Source organism: Xiphophorus maculatus, chromosome 15 (genome assembly GCF_002775205.1).
Source record: "Xiphophorus maculatus strain JP 163 A chromosome 15, X_maculatus-5.0-male, whole genome shotgun sequence".
Taxonomy (NCBI): domain Eukaryota; kingdom Metazoa; phylum Chordata; class Actinopteri; order Cyprinodontiformes; family Poeciliidae; genus Xiphophorus; species Xiphophorus maculatus.
The window spans coordinates 22,354,236-22,380,243 of record NC_036457.1 but is presented as its reverse complement, the minus strand read 5'-3'; the positions used below and the strand labels follow the sequence as shown (position 1 = coordinate 22,380,243).

General features: G+C 40.3%; 1 protein-coding gene across 1 annotated transcript; it reads left to right on the top strand.

Annotated features, from left to right (window-relative positions):
* Positions 1 to 6,097: 6,097 nt before the first annotated feature.
* On the top strand, positions 6,098 to 24,971 carry LOC102220276 (organic cation transporter protein-like). The gene is made up of 10 exons (XM_005806039.2): positions 6,098 to 6,712; positions 7,390 to 7,493; positions 7,611 to 7,765; positions 9,371 to 9,539; positions 9,922 to 10,045; positions 14,208 to 14,314; positions 20,903 to 21,114; positions 21,244 to 21,352; positions 22,102 to 22,340; positions 22,793 to 24,971. Exons 1-9 carry the CDS (start codon positions 6,338 to 6,340, stop codon positions 22,319 to 22,321), a joined length of 1,575 nt encoding a protein of 524 aa, XP_005806096.1. The 5' UTR covers positions 6,098 to 6,337; the 3' UTR covers positions 22,322 to 22,340; positions 22,793 to 24,971.
* Positions 24,972 to 26,008: the final 1,037 nt, after the last annotated feature.

The following is a 26,008-nucleotide window of genomic DNA, read 5'->3' as shown; positions in this document are numbered from 1 at the left end:
GTACAGAACCATACAGCACAAACTGCTATGGTTCAACATAACGGTATGTATAACTACACTTGAAAAATAAAAAAACATTTTTTACAAGTATTTTTTACATACTTAACAGTTTTCTAGTGTTTTTCTTTTATTTTTAAAGGTTAATCTTTTTTAATATATGTTTAAAATATGTTTTGTACACCAATGTTACATTTCTGGAAAGTCTTGATATATTTTATAAACTAACAGCTGCCATCATAGGTGGATGTAGTACTGATGTAGCGCTTTCAAAGGGAGATTGTTTGCAGATAACGACGGATTTAAACAAGCATTGTTTTGTGAAAACATGTCAAGGCAACATTACTCCAACAGTGAGAAAGCTGAACAAGGCTGGGTAGAGAACAGACCATCTCCCATTGAGCTCCAGAGAGAGATCCAAAGACTTGGATCTCTTTTGGAAAAGGAGAGAGCGAGATTGTTTGACGAGACCCAAAAGCTGGAGACCACCCAAAGAGAACTGGAGGACACAAAAAATTAGTTGCAGATGCAGAAAGCCATCAAGAAGATTTTTATGAACAGGACCATAGAGTTGCAGACAGAACTACAGGCAGTAGAAAAGTTTAACAGTCCAGCGACTCTCAGCCCTGCTGTTATTGCTTCTGACATGACGAAAAAGCAACTGCAACAGCACTTACAGGTAGCTGATAATGTCAGCGAGGAAGAGTTCATGACACAGAAAAAAATAACGCCCTCCCAGAGGAGCTGGACCACATCAAGGCTGATGTCACAAAACATTTTTGTGTCTGTTACACAAAAAAAATTTTGTTCAATTTTTAGCTTCACTGCACAGTCACATTTAGATATGGAAAAAGTGTGAGTCACAAAAAAACCCCAAGCAGTTTTGAATCTGAACTCAGATCCAGAACCGCACAGCATTCTGGGAGATGTAGGCAGAGGCATGACTTTAGCAGCTCTTCCTCGCTCTCTATTTGGTTACCTAGCAACTTAGTGATTCTTTGGTTACCTAGCAACGACCTTTCGCGTAACTTGCGCAGCAACAGTTTCAGGTTTGGCCACTGTGCCTCCTAACTGGCAAAAAATTTAAAAAACAAACGTGGAGTGAAAACTGGATAAAACAGGACATTTCACGCCACCAGTTTGGTAGTATTTTGGATAATTAAAACAAAAGACTAATAAATAATTATCAATATGAACAATTATTGGCAGACTGATGTGAAATACTTATACTGCTATGAGTTTTTCAGCTATATTGTCCAGCTTACATTCAATAGAAATCTAAAAAACTCGTTTCCTTCCCTTGTGAAGTGACGTTTACATACGCCGCACTTGTTTATAGTCTGATTTAATGTCACACAGAGATGTTTCATTTTATGTAATATCGTCAAATACAATATGTCCTTGGAATTCATGCGATATAATTGAATACTGTAAGCCTTTCTTACGGTGTACATGGTACTTTCTGCTATAATGTAAGGTTTTTCTATGCATGCTATATCTCGTTGTGAAATATCTGAAGTGTTATATATATTTTTCTTTAGGACAGAAAAGCGTTACAGACCTATGATATAAACAGAAACTTTCCGTAAGTAGGAAAGAAAGAAAACATGCATCCAAGTTATTTGGACTATTTCTGAGTTATGATGGCGTGGTGAGACAGATGACAGGTTTGATTGTGTCTCTTTTGTGTTGGTTTTCTGAATGGTGCAGGATTGTTTTCATGTGCAGTTCCATCTCAACCTTACACAGACAGACGCAGACATGCAGCGTATAAATCGATTTTCAATAAAACATTTTGCACCAAAGAGTTAAGAATAAACACTGAGGCTCTTTACTGTATTTGAAATGTTAAATTGACATTTGTGACTGTATACGATACAGACCAGCAAATATTGCAGTAAGCATATTGCGAGGGAACACAAAAATGGAGATGTTAAAGTTCATTTTATTTGGATTGGATTGGATCACATATTTTCTTTTTTCAGTGTGCATTTTCTTATTCTAAAAAAAAGATGCCACACTTAATCACCCTGTTTAAATTTTCTAGTAAAATCCATCAGATTTCTAATTAAAATGTACACTCATTTCAGAGTTCTTGAGACACTGCCCCCTAGTGTGCTGGGAGAGAAACTGGCATCATGCTAAACAGTGGATATGAGGTGATTTCCCACATTGTCCATTATTCGTCGTTATCGTGAGTTAAAATTTTCACGAAAATAAAATGTTTGTTTTTGTGGCGCATCTGTATCTTATTTTGAAGGGATATGTAAACGTTACCATAGCGAACAGAGTCAGCGCGTTAGGGCAGCGGTTGGAGTTGTAAGTCTGGTTCACACGATTTAAGGATTGTAGGCCGATTTTCCAAACTTCTGTGACCACACAGGACACGAGCCGACGCAATGTTTCCACGTTTCTTGTGGAGGACTCCACTTTCAGACGACACGGATTCATTCACAGAGAAGGTGAGCAACACTTCGTCACACCGAACAAATGTTAAGAGTTTTAACACGAAGTAGAACGTGTGTTTTAACTTAGTGTATTTTAGAGGCTCAGCAAACTTGTAGCATGGTTTACTGTATTTTTGAGAAGCAGCTTTAGCGTCCGTCGCTGTTTGAGGACGTCGCTTGTGTGTCACATTTACAGGAGTACCAGAAACACGGAAATACAAAGGTTCCCCTGGAACCTTCATATTCCCGAGATTAATTGTTTTAAAAAAAATTACGCGTTAAAATCTATGTAATTTGTTAGTGAGAATAAGTCTGAGCCATACTTTAAAGGTTTTGTCTTGACCATCCACCCTCTCCTTTTGCTTATGATGCATTATAAATCTCAAGTGTCTTTTCAGATCATCTGATTTTACAGAATTTTATTGGGATGTGTGTTTGATTGAATTCAAATGATTTTTATTTATTTTTATGTTTGAGACAGCATGTGTTGTGAATTTGCACTATGTATAAGTAAAGTGAAGTGAATTGAGTCCACTTCACTCAATGCGGGTTCATCAAAAACTTGTACTGCTGTGCTTTCTCCTCCTATTCAGGCTGAACGGTTCCTCTGGTCCTTGGAGAAATCCCTTCAGATTTGGTCAGAATGATCTTTTTCTCCAGCTGCTGCTTGTCTAAGCTGGTTTGGTATTTTTCAGCATTTGTGCATTTTTCAGAGCAAAACCAGCAGACCAACTAGAATTTATATGTGACTGCCTCTGCTCATTCTCAACTCATTTGCATATAAACTGAAAGGACCTCCATGTGGCCAACACAAGTTGAAAGCCTTATAAATGTTGAACTCCCTAAACTTTGAGCTCTGCATGTGAAAAAGACTCTATCTCCCCCTACAGTTTTTCCACACTAGTATAAATGAATAAAAGCTGAGACCTGAAATCATTGACTTGTGGCAGAGCCTGCAGAGGTCAGAAAGGAGAGCATCACTGTGGGCAGTGACCTCTGCCCAGAGTCTGAATGGCATTTAGCAGTAGTTCATAATATCTGTGAGCATCTTTGTCAAAAAGAAACAACTTAATGGAATAAATATTTAGTTAGGGGCAAAAGTTGTTGCTGACACAAAATTGGGTTTCTTTATTTACAAAGGGAGGCACTGGATTTTATTTAGGCAGTTTAGAGACACAATTTTATTTATAAAAAACATAGAAAGGCATTTATATTTTTTAGGGCTGAAATGATTGATCAAATCAGTCATTATTAATTGCTTTTTGAAATAATCATCAACAAATGTATTAACTGTTAACTGGAGTGTATAGACTCTAACTCAGGGGTCCCCAAACTTTCTCCTGTGAGGGCCACATAACTTGTCCCTTCTCTGATGGGGGGCCGGGGTCAGTTTGTAACAGAAAAAGTGTGACGATTGTAAGAGTGCTAAACATAAAAATGTATTGTTTTTCAGAAAGCACAATCAAATAACCTTTTCTGGATTCTTCAGAGAACAAAAGTCAGTAAATAACACTATTTATGAAATAAATAATAACCAAATAACACTGGGTTCTCCACATAACAAAAAGGGATAGGATCAATTATATGCATGTATAAAATAGTTACTAACTAGTAGTTAATAATAAATAAAGTTCATTACTAACATTTATTTTATTGCAAAAGTCCAACTTATCAAATAAAAATGCACATATATGAAAATACTCTGGTATTGTTCAGGGGGCCGGACCAAATGTGGAGGCGGGCCGCATCTGGCCCGCGGACCGTAGTTTGGGGACCACTGCTCTAACTGTTTGCTGAAGGAACAAAGTCATTAATCCAGAACTATACAAAGAATATTGGCATTCTGCATTTTGATATGACAAACTGTAACTATGTTCTACCAGAACTCCTCATTGTCATAGATTTTCTCTTGTTGGTCACCTTTTGTTATCCAGTAATCAAATAATCAAAAAACTAATCACCAGATCAGCTCTACGCCGTATTGATGTTAAGTCCAGCAGATAAAACTGAGTTTTTGACATGTTGATGTTTGAAATATTTTTTGAGCTGCGGATGCCTTTTCTGCTACAAATGATCCAGTCTTCACTACAGAAATGCTGTTACTGGATTTTAGGCAATAATCTGTTTACTTTCTTATTTGATTGTTTGTATATTTGCATTTTCTTCTGCATTTCTAATATTGCCTTAAAAAAGCTTAAGAGGTTAAATCCGTACAGCATTTTTTTTTACTCCAACAAATCGATAAAATAATTGATAATTAAAATATTCATTAGCAGCAGCTGCTGGTTATCTAAGCTGTCTGATTCTAAATGTTTCATCACAAACTGATTCAAAGCAGTGCAAAGTTTTCGACACTGACATTTCTAAGCGTTTCTTTTAGATGCTGTGGTTTTTATTTCATATTATTTTTAGGAATACATTTTGCATTTTAACATACAGTAGAACTTCATCTGCCATTTTCGTCAAAGTACGGTTTAAGCTTTGTTATCTGATCACCCCAGAGCCTACATCATTGATGCAGACACACACGTGAGCCCTTGTGTAACATGCGCTGGTTACTTAAAGGACCTTGTTGGGGGCGGAGCCTGCTGTGTGCCAGCTGCTGTGATGACGCCACGGTGGCTGCCACCGTGTTGGCGCATTCATGGGAAGTTGAACGTCATTTTCATATCAGCGTGCTGACAGGAATCTGGTGAAATTTCAAGAGGTTTTCCTTCAGGAATGTTGCGGTCAGAGCCGCGCTCAGGCTGCACACGGCCCTGATCCATCTGCTGTAGTCAAAGTAGTGAAAACATCTTTTTGTTTCAAATCAACACGCTGCAGGTCTTATCCACAACTCCCCGAGTGTTGAGATAAAATAAGATGGAAACTTATTTTAAAATGTCTTTAGCCGACATGTTCCTGTGTTTCAGGAGGCTGGGAGATAAACATTTATTTTCTGCCCTCGCTTTTCCATTTCCTGCTTTTAATTTCAACAGAAAGTTTGTGGTGAGTTGTCTCTTCCTCATGACCCCCCACTCCTCACCACCTCGTCCTTTTCTACTTTGGTTCCCCAACTCTTGGAACTCTTTTCTGTAAGATTTGTAGAATTTTCTTTAAAGCACATGGAGGCAGGATCCCTGATCCTGACACACACCACAGCTCTCAGATTACCCCGGGGGCTCTGCTCCACTTTTCTGAATGCTTCTTACAGGAGTCACTTTAAACCCAGCAGCATGCAGGAGTACCCACTCTGACCAAGGCAGGTCGGGATGTGATGACTGAAGAAGTGAATGCAGTCCTAATCTCGCCCTGCTATCTCTCTGCTGTCTTTATGTCTTGGCCTCACTCCACCCAGCAACATTCAGAACGTAACACCAGGAGGAATCTCCAGAGAACAACTGGAGTGTAATCTCAGAAACTACACACAAGTCATCTGATGCTTCTGCTTTTATCCTCGTCAGAACGGACCTGCCCTCCTCTCTACCTCCATTTCCCCCCACATGATGACAAACTCCCGGTTTCACCTCCAAGCCAGTTACTTAATTTAATCTTATGAAACTCTTTCAGGGAGGGCGGAGGGACAGCGGAGCATCCTCCACTGGCTCCTCCCAGCAGCTGCAGGCCCCTCCCTCCTGCTTTAAGCTCTCCCCCATCACTCTGAGGTCAGAGCAGCCTCAGAGCGTCCCGCGCTGCACAGCTACAGGTCGCTGTCAGAGCCCAGCAGGTGCGACTGCGTCTGCATGCCGACTGGCTGCTAATCACCTGCCTGCTGCAGACTTCTATTCCAGACGTTTGTCTGCTGTTGAGCTCTCCTGTTTGCCAGTTTGAGTGTATTATCATCTGGGGATAATCTCTGTCAGAGCAGACTGGTTAGAAACATTTGAGGTGTGCATCTCCAGCCGACCAGCACAATGAACTTCGATGACATTTTGAGTAAAATTGGAGGCTTTGGGAAGTTCCAGAAGCTCCTGTATGTGTGGATCTGTGTGCCTCAGATATTCCTGGCGTTCCACATGCTGGTGTCCGTGTTCACCGGGGCCGTTCCCCCTCATCTGTGCCGCTCCGCTTGGCCCTCAGGGGCCACCCCTGCCGCTTTGAACTTCAGCCTTCTGAGCGAGCCAGACGGCCGATCTGAGCTGTCCTGCAACATGGCCCTCAATCATAGCAGCGGCGTCACCGTGGCCCCTGGAGGAGCTGCGGCCCCCGGAGACAGGCACCCCACCACGAGCTGCCAGGACGGCTGGGAGTACAGCAAGGAGACGTTCCAAAGCACCACTGTCACAGAGGTGAGTGGAACACCATGCAGAGCAGCTGGAGATGCGTCCTCAGGGTTCTGATCATCCAGTTTCCATTAATGTCTTTAACATAAGAAGTGGTGCAGCTCTGGAATGTGGAAGGTTTTTACCACAGACGACTGTGTGATATCTGACAGTGGGTGGGGAGAGGAGACGGACACATGCAGTTCAGACAGAGTGTGATTATGACCCGTGACGGTGACGGATGTTCGTCCTGGATAGGGACGCACCAATCCACTTTATTCGCTTCCCATACCGGTACCGATATCTGAGGTTACCGATACCGATCCGACACAGAAAAACATCTGGACTGACTTAAATCGTTTCTTATTTTAAATACAGACATATTTGTTCTGAATTACAAATGTATTTCAGAATTCTGCACCAGTTATTCACACTTATACACACTTTAACACTAAAAGTGTAATAGCCACCAAAGGGAGGAACTGGAGAGCTTCAACTCTGACCTTATATCTCTTGAGTTTTCACAAAAACATGAAAACCTAAACCTGTTTTTCTGTGTTGCTGCTGTTAGTTCACTGTCCTTTCGCTCAAACAGAAATCAGTTACAGATTTCATCACTAATGCCCTCCAGCCCTGCTCCAGTTAAAGAGCCGCTGCAGAAAGCTTCAGACTTTTTCACCTACATCTGTCTTTCTGTGTTCCAGTGGAACCTGGTCTGTTCCAACTCCAGCCTCAACAACCTCGGCTCGTCCGTCTACATGTTCGGACTCCTCGTCGGCGCTGTTTTATTTGGTTACTTGGCTGATAAGTAAGTTGATAACCATTCAAATATTTCCTTGAAAAAAACTAGGTCATCCCTGATGAGTGGTATTAGTCCTTTATGTATTGATTTCTAGAACAGTTTTTGTCTTTTTGTGTTTGTCAGATATGGTCGCCGGATCATCATCCTCATTGGCCTGGCTATTCAAGTGACCTTTGGCGTGGCTGCTGCTTTCGCTCCCAATTTCTACGTCTACACAGCCCTTCGCTTCATGGTGGGAACGTCCATCTCCGCTGTTATCATGAACGCCTTTGTTTTGGGTTAGTATCTTGCAGAACCTCAGCTTGTTGGCTGGTTGATCCAGTCAGGATCACAGGAGTTTGGTTCATATCTCCAGTAATCAGTGGGAGAGAGGCGGGTACACCCTGGACAGGTCAATTAAACTCACTTGCATGTTTGTGGACTTTGGGAGGAACCATGAATGCATAGAAGAATCCATGTGGAAAGAACCTGTTCAAGATTCAGGATCTTCTTGATGAGTGCACCCACTGAAAAACCTGATATCAGAATTAAAAAACGTGGTGTGTATTGTTGACAATCTTCAGAGATAATGTGTGGCCCATTGGAGAGGAAAGTTTTATCCGTTCCTTCTGTCTAGAGGAAAAGTTCGCTTGGTGCATTTAAAGAGAACAAATCCTTGATGACGCCTACAAGGTTAACCCACGATAAGATGTTCCAGAACTCTGCTGATTCTTCCTACGTACATCATAGATAACTACAGATACCAACCAACGCAATCAGCATTCCAAACTAATGCTTTTCTAAACCAACACGGAACAAATTGTTCCTCTTTATATCAATGCTGTAGCACAGAAACCTCCAGGTAAATGTTTTGGAACGGCAAAAATACTTGTATTTAAAGAGCTTTAACAATTGTAGATGGTTATGAAGACTAAAATTACTGATCTAATGTCGGCCATGAAGTAGTAACTCAATCATGAATCCATGACCTTTTGGGTCACGGTCTCAGGACCTTTGTGTGTTTCTGGCACTGGGGTGTTTGTTTTGGACTGTCTAGGTGCTGTGGGGTGTAGACTGGGGCCTCAGAGGTCAGACTGAGACTCAATAGGTTTATTAGCGAGGTCAATGGGTTGGTCGCTGTCAAAAATACCAGAACCAAGAGTTTGACAAGGGGTATGTTGAAAAATTGGCTAGATGTCATTGTGTAGGTAACGGTTTCTCAGTTTCGGTCCTCATGAGCCACTGCCATGTAACTTTTAGGTTAGTTTCCCTTCTGCCACACCTGACCTGAATAAGAGTGAAGAGTTCAACTCTTTGTGAATCACCAAGCAGACTGGAGACTGCTTTAAAAGCAGAAAGTGGACTACACCGCAGGGCATTCTGGGTAAATACAACAAAACAAATACGAGAAACTAGCGCTAGCAGAAGGAATGGCTTACTTTTTTTTTTTTTTTTTTGCCAAAATAGAAAATGCTAACTGCTAAAATCTGTCGCCACTCCATTTTGTTTACATTTCATAAAGATGGAAGTTGCGCTCTGTGTCGTCTTCTGAGGTTTTCATGTCATTCCTCCAGTGGTACTTGGTGCAGCGCCCCCACAGGTGAGGGTGGGGAACTAGTTTTTCAAAGGGTTTGGATCATTTGACAAAGTGCAGTGTGAAAGCAAAGTGCACTACCTAAAAATGTAACACATGTCAACCGAACCCAGTCTACTGGACTACCAGGTACAACACCCTAACATCTGCAGAGGAGGTCATGCCGTCATTTGAATCAGGTGTTCTGGAGCAGAGACACATCTAAAACACACAGAGCTGTTCTCCCTGATGACCAGAACTGAGAAACACAGGTGAAGGTTGAGAGGTCAGCGCGTGCTTTGCTGTGTGCTCATCAGTCCCTTCCTCCCAGGTACTGAATGGACGGGCCTGAGACAGCGCATGCTGGCCGGGATTATCACAGACTACTTCTTCGGATTCGGGTACATCCTCCTGGCCGGGGTGGCGTACCTCATAAGGGACTGGCGCAAGCTGCAGCTGGCTATATCTGCACCTGGCTTCCTCTTCATCGTCTACATTTGGTGAGTTTGCTGCAGACTGCACAAGCATAGAAAATAAAAAAACAAGCTGATTGTCTGACTTGTTTTCTGCTTGTGAATTATGGCGATTCATTCTCTGTCTACAAGGCATTCCTCAGACCAGAGGAAATGTGCTGACCTTCTTTGAGGTTGCCTCGCATGCCTCTTGCCATGCAAGTTATTTATGATTCTCATTTACATTTGACATATGCAAAAGCAGAGAGAGAAAGCTAGAGAGTGGAAGAGAGAGAGAGAGATAAACAGAGTAATGGCTTCCTTCCAGTAAAGGTGTGAGTTTCTGGAACAAGTCAGTCAGAAAATGCCCTAAAGGACTTTGAGGTGATGTTTAAGATAAATGTTTGACATAGAGTGTTTTTCCTTCCAGGGTTTTGCCAAAGTCGGCCCGCTGGTTGATGGCCAATGACAGGAAGGAGGAAGCATGGGACGTGATCCAGAAGGCAGCCGAGATGAATGGGAAGCCCATCAGTAAGGACATGGAGATGTGTCAGGTAGGAATGTGGCTTCAGTGATTCTTCCTTCTACCAGAGTCACAATTCATTCTATGTTGACAGAATACTGACATAAAATGTGTCACAACCTGCGCTGAGAAATTACCAACTGTAACCAAGTCCAACCTTTTTTTGTTAGAAGCTGTCAGTCTCTGACTTTTAATTGTATGGCATGATAATCCGCTTTTCTTTTCTTTTTTTTGGACTGGAAATGTTTCTATTAAAGTTGCTGTAGGTAACTTTTATTACATTTTTTTCACATATGGTAAAGCTGTCACCTTGTTGTGACAGTATAACATGAGACAGATAATTTGTGAAAAAATAGATCCCCTCTGCATTCTCGCTGTGGTCCTACTGCCATCTGCCATCTGCAGAAATACAACAATCAGTCAGATACAACCAATCAGAGTCAGGAGGTGGGTCTTAACAAAGTTAATCATGCTCATGTATGCAAATTTGCCTGTTTGCTGCAGCTGGGCTAATGATGGAGAAACAACCTAACGTTTTAAGGTAGCTGTTTATCCACCATTATCAGCGTTCATGCTAACTATCCTTCACTCAGCATTCACTCAGCAGAAAACATGTGGTAGGGTGTGAGCAGCGTCTACATGAGATGATTGACAGCGCTAAGACCCTCCTCCTGGCTCTGATTGGTTGTTTCTGACTGTAAGCGGTGTATTTCGTCATATGTCAGTAGGACCACAGGGAGAATGCAGAGGAGCTCAGTCTTTTCACAGATTCATATTCTCATATTACATAGTGATAGTCTTAACAGATATGTAAAAAAACAACATATTGTTATAAAACCTACTGCAACTTTAATAAATAATCAGTAATGAACAAAACACCAAATGTTACAATGCTCAAAAAGGTTTCACATTAGCTCGTTGCTGATTTTTTCCATGTGGTTGGTTCTGAATGAGTTCATGCACAAATACTCCTACCGCTACAAATGGCACTACAACCACAAACCTCACTGTGAATTATTGGGATTTTATGTGATAAACTCAAAGTAGTGCATAATTTTGACTTCAAACATTCAGTCAGAGCTACTAAGAACAAAGCATGTTTGTAGGATAGAACTGGTCAGTCAAAGTCCAGATCTAAATCCAAATGAGAATTTTTTTTGCCAATAGTTAAAAGCTGATGCTAACAGATGTTCTCCATCCAATTTGAGCATGCAGACTTTTGCAAACAGAATCATTTCAGTCTCTAGATGTACAAAGCTTTTTGGAGATTTTACAAGTGAACACCACTTGTCTGATTTCTATATGCGACACTATACGTTTTTGCAAATCACGCACCGCTTTTCTTTTACTGTGCAATTCTGCACTGGTTTGTTTTGGTCAATGAAATTAGATCCCAGTAGATTACAAGGAAGTTTGTTGTAAAATAACAATGTGAAAAAATTCAAGGGGTGTCAAGCTGCATTTAGGTAACATTTAAGACATTTTGTTCATTCCACAAATTAAAAACAATACAACTGGCGACATGTTTTTAATCCAAGGAGGAAGTTGTTCTTCCCTTTGTGGTCTCAGATTGTGTAACTTTATAATCCACACTGGTGACTAAGCACTCCCTCACTCATGTGATGTGTGTATGATGTGTGTATTAGCTTCCTTCTTTGCAAAGTATCAATCATGGGACATCAGTAGATCAGACTGAACTGCAGGATTTCAAATCAAAAAGAAGAACAGGGAGACGCGTCCCACCTGCAGTGTACTGGGGTTTCCTCTCTTAATGTAGCAATCAAGTGATTACCCTAACCCTTACCCTAGCAACATGTGATGTCATCTCAACTCTGACTCTGCTTCCATAAATGAAAACATACAGCAGAAGTAAATGACACACAGGTATAGTGTAGATCCACATTTCCTTTAAAGCTGCTGTTTCAAATGACCAGAGATGTCTTTGGTTTGTTGGACTGAACAACTAGTGGCTAATGGCAGCAGGTTGGTGTTCAGCTGCCAATGTTAGCCTTAGCTCAAATTAGCAACTAGTGGTTTTGATCCAGAAGGGAAGGACACAGGAGCTGTAAACAAAGTTTTCTTTTCATAAAACCCGTGACCAAGCTTATATGTTTGCAGAGAGAAGACTTTCAGGGTAATTTTCACTGCTGGAGCTGACAGTAACGGTTCATACAGTTTAGCAAAATTGAGCAAGCCCTCAAGTCCCTCCGCTTTCACTTCACATTTTAGACATAATTCAGCAATGGCACCTGGTTCGTTTTTTTCCCTGGAACTGTCAGTGACCCTGGAGGATTTTTTCTGAGCCTTTCCTCAGTGAAGTGAAAACAGAGTCAGTGACTCTCAGCAGTAACGCCTCCCACTGTATCCACTTCAGTCTAGGTCTTGTTTAGTGATTAAAGGGACAGTATTATGTATTTTCCAGCCACATAATGGCATTTTATAGCACAGTCAAGTAACTTTCAGTTTCAGTGACTTTCAGTTTTTATGTAAATGCTGTGTATATCAAATATGTTTTAAAAGAAATTTGACTTTGTAATTTAACATTTTGAAATTGGGCCTCTGTCTCTTTAAAATCTCCTTCTCTTTCTGAAACTCCACCTGTAGGAAGTCATCACAACATGGCTCCTCTGTTAACCTTTTAAACATTTTTTTTACCAGCGCTGCACAAAGAAGTAGCTCCTATGATGAACTCAGCTGATTTACAGTTCCACCTGGTATTTGCTAATTGCTGCTGGCTAGTCTGAAGGAGTTGGCATTTTGTACACCTGGATGGTTGCCATGGAGATTAAAGGATTTCTCAAACATGTTTGAAAGAATCACAGCAATACTCCAGGTATATTTTGATGAGGGAATAACATCGTAACATGATGCAAAGCTCAAAGAAATTGATTTTACATAATACTGCCCCTTTAAGAGTAGAAGGTAAAGTCCAGTTGAAAATTAAAAGGCATAATTTCACAATAAAACTACAGCTATTGATTCTGTCACAGAACCAATTTACAATTCACTGCGAACTCCATAGAAAGGTGTAACTGTAAAAACATTTTCTGTAAGATGCTGTTGAGAGTAAAAATTCAGAGGTGGGAGAAAAGAGAGACAGGATGACACTTTACACCTGACAACTTACGATCCTGGAGTTATCAGAGTTCAGTGTGAATAGTCAGAAAGGTGTCCTGTGTTTGAAACATCTGGTTCTCTCCTCCACATCAGGCCTCATCCTACAGGCGATGGTTAGCCTCCCTCCCTCTTCTTTCCGTTTTTTTTAGCACGGCCAAATGTTTGCCATAGCGTTTTCTCAGCAGAACCAATCATTCTCCTGCTTACACACACAAAAAAAAGAGAATTCAGGCAGGTTCTTTTCCAGTGAATGGAATCCAGAGTCAGACAGGTGAATTTTCTCTGCCAGAGGGGGCGCTGCTGTTATCCTAAACATCTCTGACTTCATTCTGACAGCACATTTATTTCAAGTCAAATATTTGCTCCAAATAAATCCACCACTAGATTGGTCCATGAACTAAATGCACCATGTATTTTTTTTAAGGTTTTGTTGGCTCTAGTGGCCTTTATTCTTTATTTGAAAGTAGTTCGACAGGAAACAGGGTAATGAGAGAGGGGGAAGACATGCGGCAAATGTCACCAGGCCGGGAATCAAACCTGCAACCACCGCCACGAGGACTAAGGCCTCCATACGTGGGTCGTGGTTTGCCTACGACCCACTAAACCATGTATTTTTATGCCTCAACTCGGTTTCTCTGTGATTTATGAGCAAAGCTGCGCTTAATATGTGATCAATTCTGCCAGTTTGCCTGTGACCAGCAGTACCTGACCATCTCCAGTCTAGACACACACACACACACACACAGGTGTGTGGATCTGGTTCTACTCGGGTTACATTCCCAGTCCAGACTCTGTGCATTCACTCAGTGGGGCTGCAGAGTGGAAGTGCATGAAATGAGGTAGATCCATTAGAGAAGATGACCTAAATAAACTGCTACCAAACATAAATCAGCAGCATACTCTTGACAGTGTTGCTGTAGCGACGGCTCGTTCACCGTGTGGCACTGCTACTGCACACCGTAGTGGCTTCTGTTCTGACTTTGAATAAATTCGTTTGATAACAGGCTCTCATTTGAACATGCAAACCATTCTGAGAGCTGGATGTTTCAGTCGCCCCCCGTTTGTCTTTTCACCAGGTTTATCAGGCTGACGAGAAAACCGAGCTGAAGAAAAAGCACTCCCTGGTTGACCTCGTTCGAACCCCGACAATGAGGAAGCAGTCCCTGATCGTCTTTTATCTTTGGTGAGTACTCGCAGAACTTTACCTCTTTATCTCCTCTACAGAAGGATTTATCTGAAACAGCCTTGGTCTGATCAAAACTGGGACGCTGTACTTCCAAACCAGACAAGGTCAGGTCATGTACAAGGCTGGGCCGTCTTACTAGAGCACCTTTTAGATTGTCTTAAACTCGTCGTCATGTAAGGAGTTTATTCTTGGTTGCGTTGAAGCCAGAAACAATAGAAAACCATACTGAAAATAATATTACTGAGTTTGTTAGAGAGAAAACTTCAGAAACCCCTGAGGGTCATGGGGGGATTTTTTTCCTTTTGTGTTTTCTCCTCAGCTTTTAATGCATCTTGAATACTGAAAGTTTTCCTGCTACAATAAAAGTTTTTGTAAGGTTTGTCCATGTATGTTAATATCTCATTTTTGAGATATCAGGATGCAAGCGCACCGCAACCTGATGTGCAAAATGTGAGAGAAAAATCGGTCAAACATGGTCTACATCCCTTCTCTGAGACATGAAGACGACAGAAACTTTCTGGAAGAAAGAAAGGATAGAAAAAATACATCCAAAGTATTTGGAGTATTTAGAGTTAGTGACAGTTTTGCTCACGTCTTTTTCATGTTGGCAGTCTGAGTGGTTTTCATGGGCAGTCCCATCTCCACCTTACACAAACAAACATAAACTCACAGTTAATGGATCAATTTTCAACCAGTTTTCTGCACCAAAGAGTTTAAGAATATATAAGCAATTCTAATTCTAAATAAACTTTTATTATGACTGTGACTGTATGCAAACTAGAACAGGTTGTATTTGCTAATTTATTGTAAAGGAATTCAATACTTTTGCGAGGTATCATAACAGGAAAAGAAAATTCCCACATGCCTTCCAGGGGGCGCTGTGGGAAACGGACTGCTTTGAACACTTTTCCATTACCAGTTACCAGATATTAGCTTCCAGATGTAGATCACTGTGAAATTTGGTTATAAAGCAAAAAATTTTAGATTTTTCTGCCTTGTTGTTTTAAATGCACTTTAAGAAAAACCCCAGCAGTATAATCGTGAATGAGTCCCTCCATCACACGCTTCTGTCAGATGAGTAGAAAGTTGCTCACTTACTGTTGAATATTTGCTTTAGTGGTTTTCAATAAAAGCTTTGCATGGTGAGTGTTAGGTGGATGTTATAGCCTGCAGTATAGATTACAATATATATTTTTATGTGTGCAGGAAATTCTAGCAGGGAGCTTCTTGTCTCACCCTGTTTACAGCAAGAATGTGTACTCAAGTTGTCGAAATGCTCAGAATGCTAATCCAGGAGTCAAGTTTCTCTTTTCATTCTGATTTCAAGAAAGCAAACTTAGTTGCTTGAAATAAAAAGCCTCACCAAGGAGGAAGGAAGCATTCCTATGTCATCATTCATTTCCTTTTTGAAATATTGTTAAAAAACAAAACCAGCAACTGGTATTCTGCCAGAGGGTGTGAAGTTGTTTTGTTTCCCAGTCCTCACTTCTTCCTGGAGTGACACAGACCTGTTGCTGTTTTTCTTCTGTAGTGTTGAGATCTTTAACAAGTCAAAGCAGAGCTGTTTCATTCAAAATGAAAAAAATTAACAAATACTGATAATAAGTATTCCATGAAATAAATACATGACTCCGTTAAATAAAGCAAAATAAATATTTTCAAATAGAATTTATCTTTTTATCTATTTTTTATTTATTTTCAAATGTATTTGTTTCTTGTATTTATTTATTTCTTATTTATTTCTTTATTTGTGAATTATTCATTTCATAATGGTGTTTGATTTTGTGACTTTTTTGTTAAGCTACTCTCCGTATTTTATGGACTTTTATGTTTTAGCTTCGTTCATAAAATATTTCTGAAAAATTAATAACTGTATTTGTCTAATTGTTTCATTTTGATTGAAGCGGCTCTCCATATCAGATTTCTTACCTAAAGAGGGAAACATCTAGTGATTGATTTCCTTCCTTCCTTCCTGGCTGCATGGTGGAGCAGATGCTAACTCTGTTGGCTAGCAGCAGGACAGTCCAGGCTCTGTCTGCATTTAGGTTGCATGTTCTCTCTGGGTACTCCAGCTTCCTCCCACAGTTCAGAAACACGGCCATTTGGACCCCAGTGGTCACAGAACAGAACCAGTTTTTCATGTCATATCTGCTCTGACTTTAACACTCATTCCAAAACGTTTCCTCTGAAAGTGATCCAGCAGTGGATCTTAGGTTTACACTAGTCTTATAATTAGTAGGTGTATTAAAACTAGAAGCCTAGAAGAAGAATGAATGAATGGATAAGCTGATGGATCTGACACGCTTTAGAGCGTTGTGCCACGGTGTGCTATGCAATCGAAGCAGAGAGTGATTTCTGTCTAACTGGATCACATATTTTCTCTCTCTATCTCGCCTCTATACTCTACGCTAACAAGACCTCCATTCACTGTAACTTGATGCTGAAAACAGCAGGGTGCCAAGAGAAAGCAATAACTGTCAGAAATAATTTGATTCATGAAATATGGTTGCAAGATGACACATTAAATATTTCACAAGATGTGGGTTTGAATATTCTTTGGTTGTGTGATCTGGGTCTGTATTTGCTTTCTTGGGTTGTTCTGAGGAAACAGAATATTTGTTTGTGACGGTGAAACGCAGCGATGCTGTGATACTTTTTGCCTCTTAAAGTATTTCCTTGTTCCGTCTGCATTCAGCATATTCAGCGGACCGGAATGTCACACCACCAGCAGGATGTTTTTCTGCTTATCGAACAACATCTTGATTTTACAGCCGTGGTTTCAAACTAACCAGACTCTAATACAGTAATCTTATTAATATGTAAGAAAACAGACAGGAATAAAATATAAATGTTGGAAAGTTCATATTTGACCTTGCATTAGAAGCTTTCTTCTGGACGTGAACTCATTTTTCAGTCTCTTCTGCATTTTAAAATTTCCAAGCCAAACAGCAGGAGTTCTCTGGCTCTGCTATGAAAAAGAGAAGGAAGCTCTTGGAGTTTTATGACCTTCCAACATTCCTCTCAGTCTGGAAGCGTCTCCCATCTACTCGCTTTCCCCCCAACTGGGTCAGGTTCTGGACCGCTGCAGGAAAATCAAATTGAGTGCAAAAGAGCAGTAGCAAAACAAATCAAAGTGACAGAACCAGCAGAGAGAGTAGGGCACAGAAAGAAAATTCCCTTCTTTTGGGTTTCACTTTGTAATTTTGATTCATTTTTAGTTTTTGCTTCACATTTCTCTAAAAAGTCATGAAAAGTTTGCAGAGTTCTAGTCATTTTTAATGATCTAGAAGCTACTTTTGTCACATTTTGTAATATCACCTTCCTAAAGTAAATGACACAAGTCATTTTTTTGCCATCTTTCCAAAAGATGTTCTGGACAAAAAACACTTCTGGCAATAACTGACGCAAGCCATTATTTTAGGAAGTTGACAGTATGTTCTATTGAAAAGTTATTTACTGAAATTTTGCCTTCTGTGTTATTTTGCCTCATAAAATCCTAATGAGCAAACGTGGAAACTTTTATTTATTTCAAGACTATATGAGACAAAAACCTAATTGGGTGTGAATGCAGTTCCAAAACATTGTGAGTGTTTGCCACAGACGGGTTCTTTACTGGTTGCATAGGCCCCATGACCCCTGGCCCCTCTGCACCATACAAACTGAAACTTGATTCCAAATGACTCTCAACACTCTTTGAAGCATGTCCTAGTCAACGGTAGATCAGACAGAACTGAGCACACATGGCCGGGTGGGAAACACTTTATTTATTCTGAAAAACATTCCTGATCTTTAGCAGGTATGAGATCCTCACTGTATGACAACTGTGGTTAAAAATAATATTTTAACGTATTATATAACAGGAGATTCACACAAACATCAAACTACTTCCTTTTGTTCAGACCAGGAAAGTATCACAACTAAATGTTGTCTGACTTTGTTTAGATTTGGTTCTGGAAGCTCTGAAGAGCTGAGGCATCAACATGGATCATATATGACCTGTTTGTCTGGTGTTGCTCAGGATTTAGCACTAGTTCTTCTGTGTCTTGTTTTTGTCAGGAAACCAGTTTTATTCTGGCTTTATTTAGATGAAGATATCTGATGTAGAAACAGACCTTATGTGGCTGTACAAATTTCAAGTTCCCAACACCAAGGTTTCTTGACCACCCCATATTTCTGTCAGTTCCTTTAGCCAATGAACTAGCTAGCAATTAGCTGGTTGAACTATCTGAGTTTTGTGTTCTGCCTGCTGGGAGATTTTTTATAGAAAATGCACAAGAGTGCAAACTTCAATAAACTTTTAGCTTACTGAAGTTTGCTTCCACACCATGAGCGAATGTTTGTTTAGGCAAATTCATCTGCCTTGTGAGCTCAAGAGCAACAAGCAGCCATCTTTAGGGCTAATCGGGAGCACTGCATTATTCTTTGCAGCCTGAGAAATTATCAATGCTCTCATTAAAAGAAACGTTACATTACTGAAATAATATCATAGAAAGTTGAAATGCTCTTGGTGCAAAAAATAAGCAGGCCTACTTCATATCCAGTGACCTGCAATCCAACTCATATAATTCCATCCAATATCACTTTCATGGACAGTGAGTGTTGGAACAGTCAGCCAGGATAATGTTTGGTCAGACTAACTATATGCTCTGTACTAGAATCCACTGGATGTGCTGTGGCACCACTTCAGATGTCTAACTCTGATTCTGAGTACTTATGGTAACGTAAACAGAAGTGAACAGTCTCAACCTGCCAGACCTGCTCTCACAAAGCTTTAGAAAGAACCAGTTTCCCAGGAAAATACAGCTTGTAAGCCGAAGCTTGTTACTGTAGACTTTTTAGGTGTTCACAAGTGAACCAGACTTCACGCCTGGCGTCCCATCCAGTTAGCCGAGATCTGGATTATTGTATCTTTTTCCTCGCAGCCTGTTCCTTTACCTCTCTGCCAATTCAAACAGAGTGTGCGTGAAATACTCATTAGAGTAGCAGGCGGGAAGTGATGGGGTCGCAAACACTTTCCTGTGACCTGCTATCTGTCCTTACACAGATGACACGCTAAGAAAAGTTGGAAAAACGAAGTCACTAGATGGTTATTTTTATTAAGTGGAATACTTCCATCCCAAGGTTAGGGTGTGTTTTGAAACGTCCCTTTGTTCAGCTGTTAAAATGGGAGCTCTGAGCTGCATAAGGACCTTCTTTACACGGTAGGCTCTAAGTAAAACTGGTCTAAATGTAACTCTGTCATATTTAGTTTTTCTAAATGTTGCTAAATGTGACACAAAATGTGCCACATTTAGCAACATTTGGTGCCAGAACATTTAGTGCCAGAAAGCCCTGGGATCTCTCTGCCACGCCCACAAGTGACTAGTGCATAACCAGGTGGGTTGTTGTTCTCTGAACTGAAAAACTCATAATTGCATACGATAAATTAGTAAACTAAAATTAACATTCAAGTTTAGCTGAGTTATAATCTCTTTGATAACGTTATTCTCTTTGATAAATTCACAGAACATGTTGCCCAAAAATAAAAAGAGCAAGAACTCCTTTTGGAAACACAACAGTTTGAATGAAACCTGAATGTAAAGAAAAAAGTAGCTTCAGTTTCAGACCACGGCTCTGAATTTGGATTCTGTGATCTGGCAGAGTGATAGCAATCTATTGTTCTTACACTATGTAATATCTTTAATAGAAAGTATGACATTGCTTACCTTCAAAATTACAAGTGTCAAGAAAAATGAGGAAAATTTTGTGTAATATGCCTTTTTTATATTTGATTTGCATTAAAACTTTTCCCCCTCTGCATTATGAAAGAGAATGAAACAACAAAATGACCAAAGCAGTAGCTGAATGAACTACTATTTATGAAAGCCACAAAAAACACCTTACAAAATACGCTTATGAAAGTTCTTACATGTAGGGTTTCATAATTTCCTTCTCTGTCGCCATCCTGTGGTCATATCAGGAATGACATTTTGAATAAAATGAGAAACAAATTTTTTTCCAACAAAAAAACCACGCTGTTAGGAAATGACAAGAGAATAAAGAAGGGGTTTTTTAAACCCATTTGCCCAGAGAAGGAAAGACGAATCCTACCAACAGAACAGTCCTGATCCGATCACAGCAGCGCCGCATGTTCAAACATCATTTCTGTCCAAAAGCACTGCTATGATGAAAAGTGGAATCAAACCCCTTCCAAGAGAAATATCTTCTAACAATCCATAAATAATTCAATCACAATGACTGTGTGATGTTTTAGATCAGCACTCAGGAAACTCCAATGATCCTAAGCCACAGTAAGAACTGATCAGGTCCAGAAGACGATATCCAGCTGGAAAATTACATAAGATTTGAAATATTCTGAACTGGCTGATAAAACAACCTCTTAAAATTGCTCTTGTTTAGACTGCAGAAACATAAAACAGAGCAAGAGACATGAAAGCAATAAACAGTTGCTTAACAGCCAGAACCTAAGCACAGGACTTCATGTCATTTTGGAACAATCTCCATCTAGAATGATTGTGTGCTAACGTGTCTCTTTCTGTTCGCTGGTCACAAAGAAGCGTCCTAACGTCATCTTTCATGTTCCAGGTTCGTCAACGTCCTGGTGTACTACGGCTTGTCCCTCAACATTTCTGACTTCGGAATGAACATCTACCTGACCCAGATGATCTTCGGCCTGGTGGAGATGCCGGCACGCACCATCACACTGTTCACCCTCAACCGCTCACGCAAGTTCTCTCAGCTGGCTTTCCTAGCAGTGGGAGGTTCTGCCTGCCTGCTGACCACCTGCATCCCCAGCGGTACATAGATACAGTGCAAACAGACTCTACTTAATCTGTCTAGTCAAATAAAATTAAAAAAGACGAGTCCTTTTAAACACTGTTTTTTGAGTGGTGACAACCTGTTGTGTCATCTGTTTTTTTCTTTAGACCTGTCCGTTGTCCGAACGGTCCTGGCCATGATTGGGAAGTTTGGGATTACAGCCTCTCTGTCTATCATTTATGTCTACTCAGCTGAAATATTTCCAACAGTGATCAGGTGGGTGTTGCCCTGCAGTGCATTTCTGTGTGTTGTTTGGTGAAAAAAGATCCTAAAACCCTTTGCTCAGCAAACCAGATCTGTTTTAACAATGCCATCTAGGATTTACATTGAAAGACAGCCAGCTGCCAGTGTGTTGTAAGAGAAACCAGACGCTCACACAGATGTTTGATCCAGTCCAGCCAGTCTTTACTTAATGGGAACTGTTTTGGATAAGTAGAAATGAAAAACGTTTATGGCAGCTCGGCTGTGAGGTTTTGTCAAAACAACCAATTTATCTAAAGTCACCATTAAATTTGATTGAGAGGCCAATAGTCTAACATCCTTCTTATTACTATCAGATAATACATGAAAGTGGTGTGTTTAGTAATTCTGTTCATCAGCACACTGGAAGAAAACCAAACACATAAAAGCATAAACATTTAGTTTGCTTTTATGGTGGTGGAGGAGTCATGATGTGGACATGTGGTTTTTATCTGATTGTTTAAGGCAGTAAAGTGTGTCCAGTTTTTTATTACCTGCAAATGTCAGTTAAAATTTATTCACATTACATCTTCCTTATCAAGGGAATCTTTCAGCTGTAGTGCTGTCTTACCTCAGTGTTGACATACCAGGGCCCAAAGTATGGGGCGCGCGCCCTGGGGGTGCGCACCCCATACTTTGGGAACCGCTGCCATATGCTAATGAAGTTCCTTTGTGAACAGCCTGTCTAACCAGACGGTCTGCTCCCTCACTGCTCTGATCTACAGGCAAAATGGGATTGGCATAGGCTCCATGTGTGCGCGGATCGGCGGTGTCCTGGCTCCAATGATGCACCTTCTGAAGAACATCAATCCTCATGCTCCCATGATCCTCTCTGGCCTGTGCCCGCTGCTGGGCGCTGGACTGACCCTGCTGCTGCCTGAGACGGCCAACAAGCCTCTACCGGACACAATCGAGGACGTCGAGGGAGAAAGTCTGACTTCATAGGTTTTACTCTTCTGTTCAGGTGGGATTAAAACTATGCCACTTGAGGAGTTTTAGGTAAAATATTTTTTTCCGGTCAAAGGTTGTTTTTTTTCTATCCTAAATGCAAAACATAGATTTTTTTTATAGTGTTATCTTCCTTATCACTCTGAGTTAATTGTTCTTTCAGCAAATGGCCTTTTTGAGACTGAATACTCCAGTTAATGATTAATCAATTGCTAAATTAGTTGACGATTATTTCAAAGATTGATTCATCACGATTCATCCGACTAATTGTTTCATTAGTAGCATAGAAGCAATAAGGTATTTTTTAGTGAGTGATTTTGACAAAATGTGTAAAAGTTAGAGTTCTGATTACCTTAGCAAGGCGCTGTATGTGATCAAATAAAAATAGTAGCAGAAAAAAGTAGCAAAGTTTTGCTCCAAAGATCTGATGTACAAAACTTCTTTATTTTTTCCCTCTCCTTTCATTAGTGATTAGGAGGAAGGTGTGAAGGCGGCCATCTTTGATCCGAGGAATGTTACCATGGACACCCCCAGGAAGGATTAACATCTCAGCACTGGCTGGCATATGTCATGTGACATTCAGTATATTTCAGTTTATGTCTCTATAAGTCTTTACTTCCAGTGGAAGTTTCAGTTAGACTTTGTGTTTATGGGTCTTTACAAGCTGCCCAAACTCTTTAAATAATGGTATTTATGAAAGTGTTTTTATTCCTTCTTGATCAATTTTGTATGTTTTTTTATGGAGTAATTTCTCTTGTTCCAGCGTGGTAAATTTAGTGAATATAGAAAGTGTCATTCTGGTAAAGATGTGTAAAATTCTTATAATAAATGATTCCAGTGCAGCAGCATATCATCACAGAAGAATGTAGAAAACTCAAATTTCTAATGTAAAGTGTGTTTATTCAGTCTGAAAGTAAATTCTCTGAGGAATAATTGTTTTTACAATCTCCTCGGTGGCACACTTTTGGACGACCGAGTTTACATTTGTGATGTAAGACAGGAAGGTTCTTTTTTTCTGGCACCATTCCCAAACTAGCCTAATGGTTGCCATGGAGCCAGAATGTCACGTTTTGCTGGCTCCTTGTTTTGCCTACTGGCTAAAAGAAATTGGCCTTTGTGTCACATCATATTTTTCCCTAGAGAAACTGAAACTTATTGGAGTTCCTATACTCTGATCAATGTAGAAATGATTAATGTTGGGTTTTCAACATTGCGTTTGTTGCTTTTAATTTAAAGAGGGTTTTTTTGTTGTTGATTTTAGAATTATCTGCACAGTTGATGGCAACAAAAAGGTCCTGGGTTGGAATCCTGAGCAGGGGTCTTTCTGTGTGAAGTTTGCATTTTCTGCCTGTGCATGCATGGATTTGCTCTGGGTACTCCGACTTCCTCCCACTGTTCAAAAACATGACTGTCAGGTTAATTAGTCTCTCTAATTGTTCTTGTGAGGGTGCGCATGTGTGTGTTGCTGTTTGTCCTGTGTTGTCCAGTGATGGACCAGCGATGTGTCCAGGTTTCTCCACGTCTCTCACTAAACCACCATTTGAACTAAGTACCAATGAAAGGAATGTAGACAGTAGATGTTTGGGGAACCAATAATTTTGCCACAGCTAATTTTATTAAATATAATTATTCCTCATCATGGGATTTTTACCCCACTGAATTAATGCACTTATAACAGACTGTATTTTTTTTGTGATATTATTTGGCTGCTTCAAAAGATAATTTCATCTTTTTTAACACATCTTTACAAAGCAGGGCATTTTATTTGGTAAGGTATTATACTTTGTAAGAGTTTTATTTAAGTATCAGGCAGTACTTGTTGTCAGGCAATGCAAGAAGTTCTGCCTGATGATGAGTTGGTGGTGCCTGAAGCTACATGGAGAGCAGACTTTAACTGAGCCCTTCATCCTGAGACACTTTCACCTCACAGCTCGGTTCTGATTGTGTGAAAGCAAACGGTTCTCATCTGACAGTATCAATCAGATGGTATTTGTGCAATTAGATTTTCTTGTTTGTTTTTTGCATTATTTTGTCTGAAGGTTATATGGTTAAAATAAAGGGATCAAGAGACATTTTATTCAGTATTGTTCTCCCAGTTCGCTGTCAGTAATTTATCGGCGCCTTCCTCACTAATCATGGCTGTTAGCCTGTGAACAAAGCCGTCTCTGTGAAGAAACTGCTTTCCCAGACTGTTGTGAAGGACTTTTTCCGGCTTGTTGGGAGTTCTAATCTTCAAAGCATCCAGCAGCTGGAGGACTTATCAGCCAGAGTTAGTTTTGTCTTTGTTTTGCCTCAGCATGTAGTTTTGCTGAAGGGTTTGCTGCTACATTTGCAGACCTAAAGGTCAGTTGAGCTACGGCTGGCGCATCGCTGCTGCCTCCCATTGGCCCACTTAAAGGCAGGTGGGAGTGGGAAGCTCTTCCATGTTTACAGTGATAACTCGCAGCAAAACATATCTTTGAGGAAACACTCTCTGGTGGATAGAGGATGTCACCTCCTCTCTGGCAGCTCAACCAGTATCTGATGTGTGAAAAATGTGCTTTACATCTCATCCATGCATTTATGAACGTTCACATTATTTTTCAGATTATATTGTTGATACTGTATATTTTTACTGACTTTGCGAAATAAAGGTCGTCTGAGAGCATGCGTGTGTCACTGGGTATTTGTGTGGAAATCCTTTGGATAATTTGAGAATGTACTCCAGTCGTTTTAAAGCTTAGGCGTGTAAAAAGTCCAATGTGATATATTTTGTAGGAACAGGGCTTTATATAATCAGAAGCAACTGTTTTAAGACTACAAAATATAGATTTTATCTAAAAGAAACTTTATCTGTTATCTAAATAGAATTTATCTATAAGCCCAACATTAGTTTCCCTCAGGATCCAAAGGAATTCTAGGCCTGGAGGGATATGTTGTTCTTTCAGTAACAGATGAGCCTAATTATTTATGTCCCAGGCAGGTTTAGGGTTTAATTAATCTTTTAATTCAACCAGCACATCTGCTCTTTGCCATTAGTCTAATCTATAGATACATTCCTCTCTGTAAGATTGAACTCAGCATCTGGCTAGGCTGCTCCAAAATGTTCAGTTGTTTCTCTGCTAAGCATGTCTTAATCATTTTATCTGTGGTTTGGTTCATGATCCTGCTGGAGTCTCTGGTGTTCCCCAAGCCCAGGTTTCTCTGCGGTCTGTCCAGTGTTGTTGCTAAGAATCTTTGTGGAGTTGTCTTTGTTCACATTGATGAGATCACCTTTCTCATTGGCTGAAAAAATCCCCAAAGCATGACGTTCCTACCACCGTGCTTGATAAATGAGGTGGTGTTCTTGGGATTGAACGATTCTTCAATTTATTGCTAAATCAAGGTTGCATTAACATACCCAATTTGGGTATACACATTGCCTTATTCAGAGAAGTGGCTTCCTCCTTGGTCTGATTCCATGGTAACCAGCAGTCTGATGCATCTGCTGGGCTGTGTGCATTAAGATGTCGCCACCAGCATGGCCTAATTCTTCAGGATGGCTTGGATCCTATGACTCTTCATCGTCTCTCGTATCATCAGTCTTACATGTGTCACTTTTGGCTTCCTACCAAAAGCCACTTTTAGTGGTAGGAGTAAACATCAAGACATGCTCTTTATGGGTAAAGTAAGTTGAACAGAATTTTTTTTCTCTTATATTTTAAC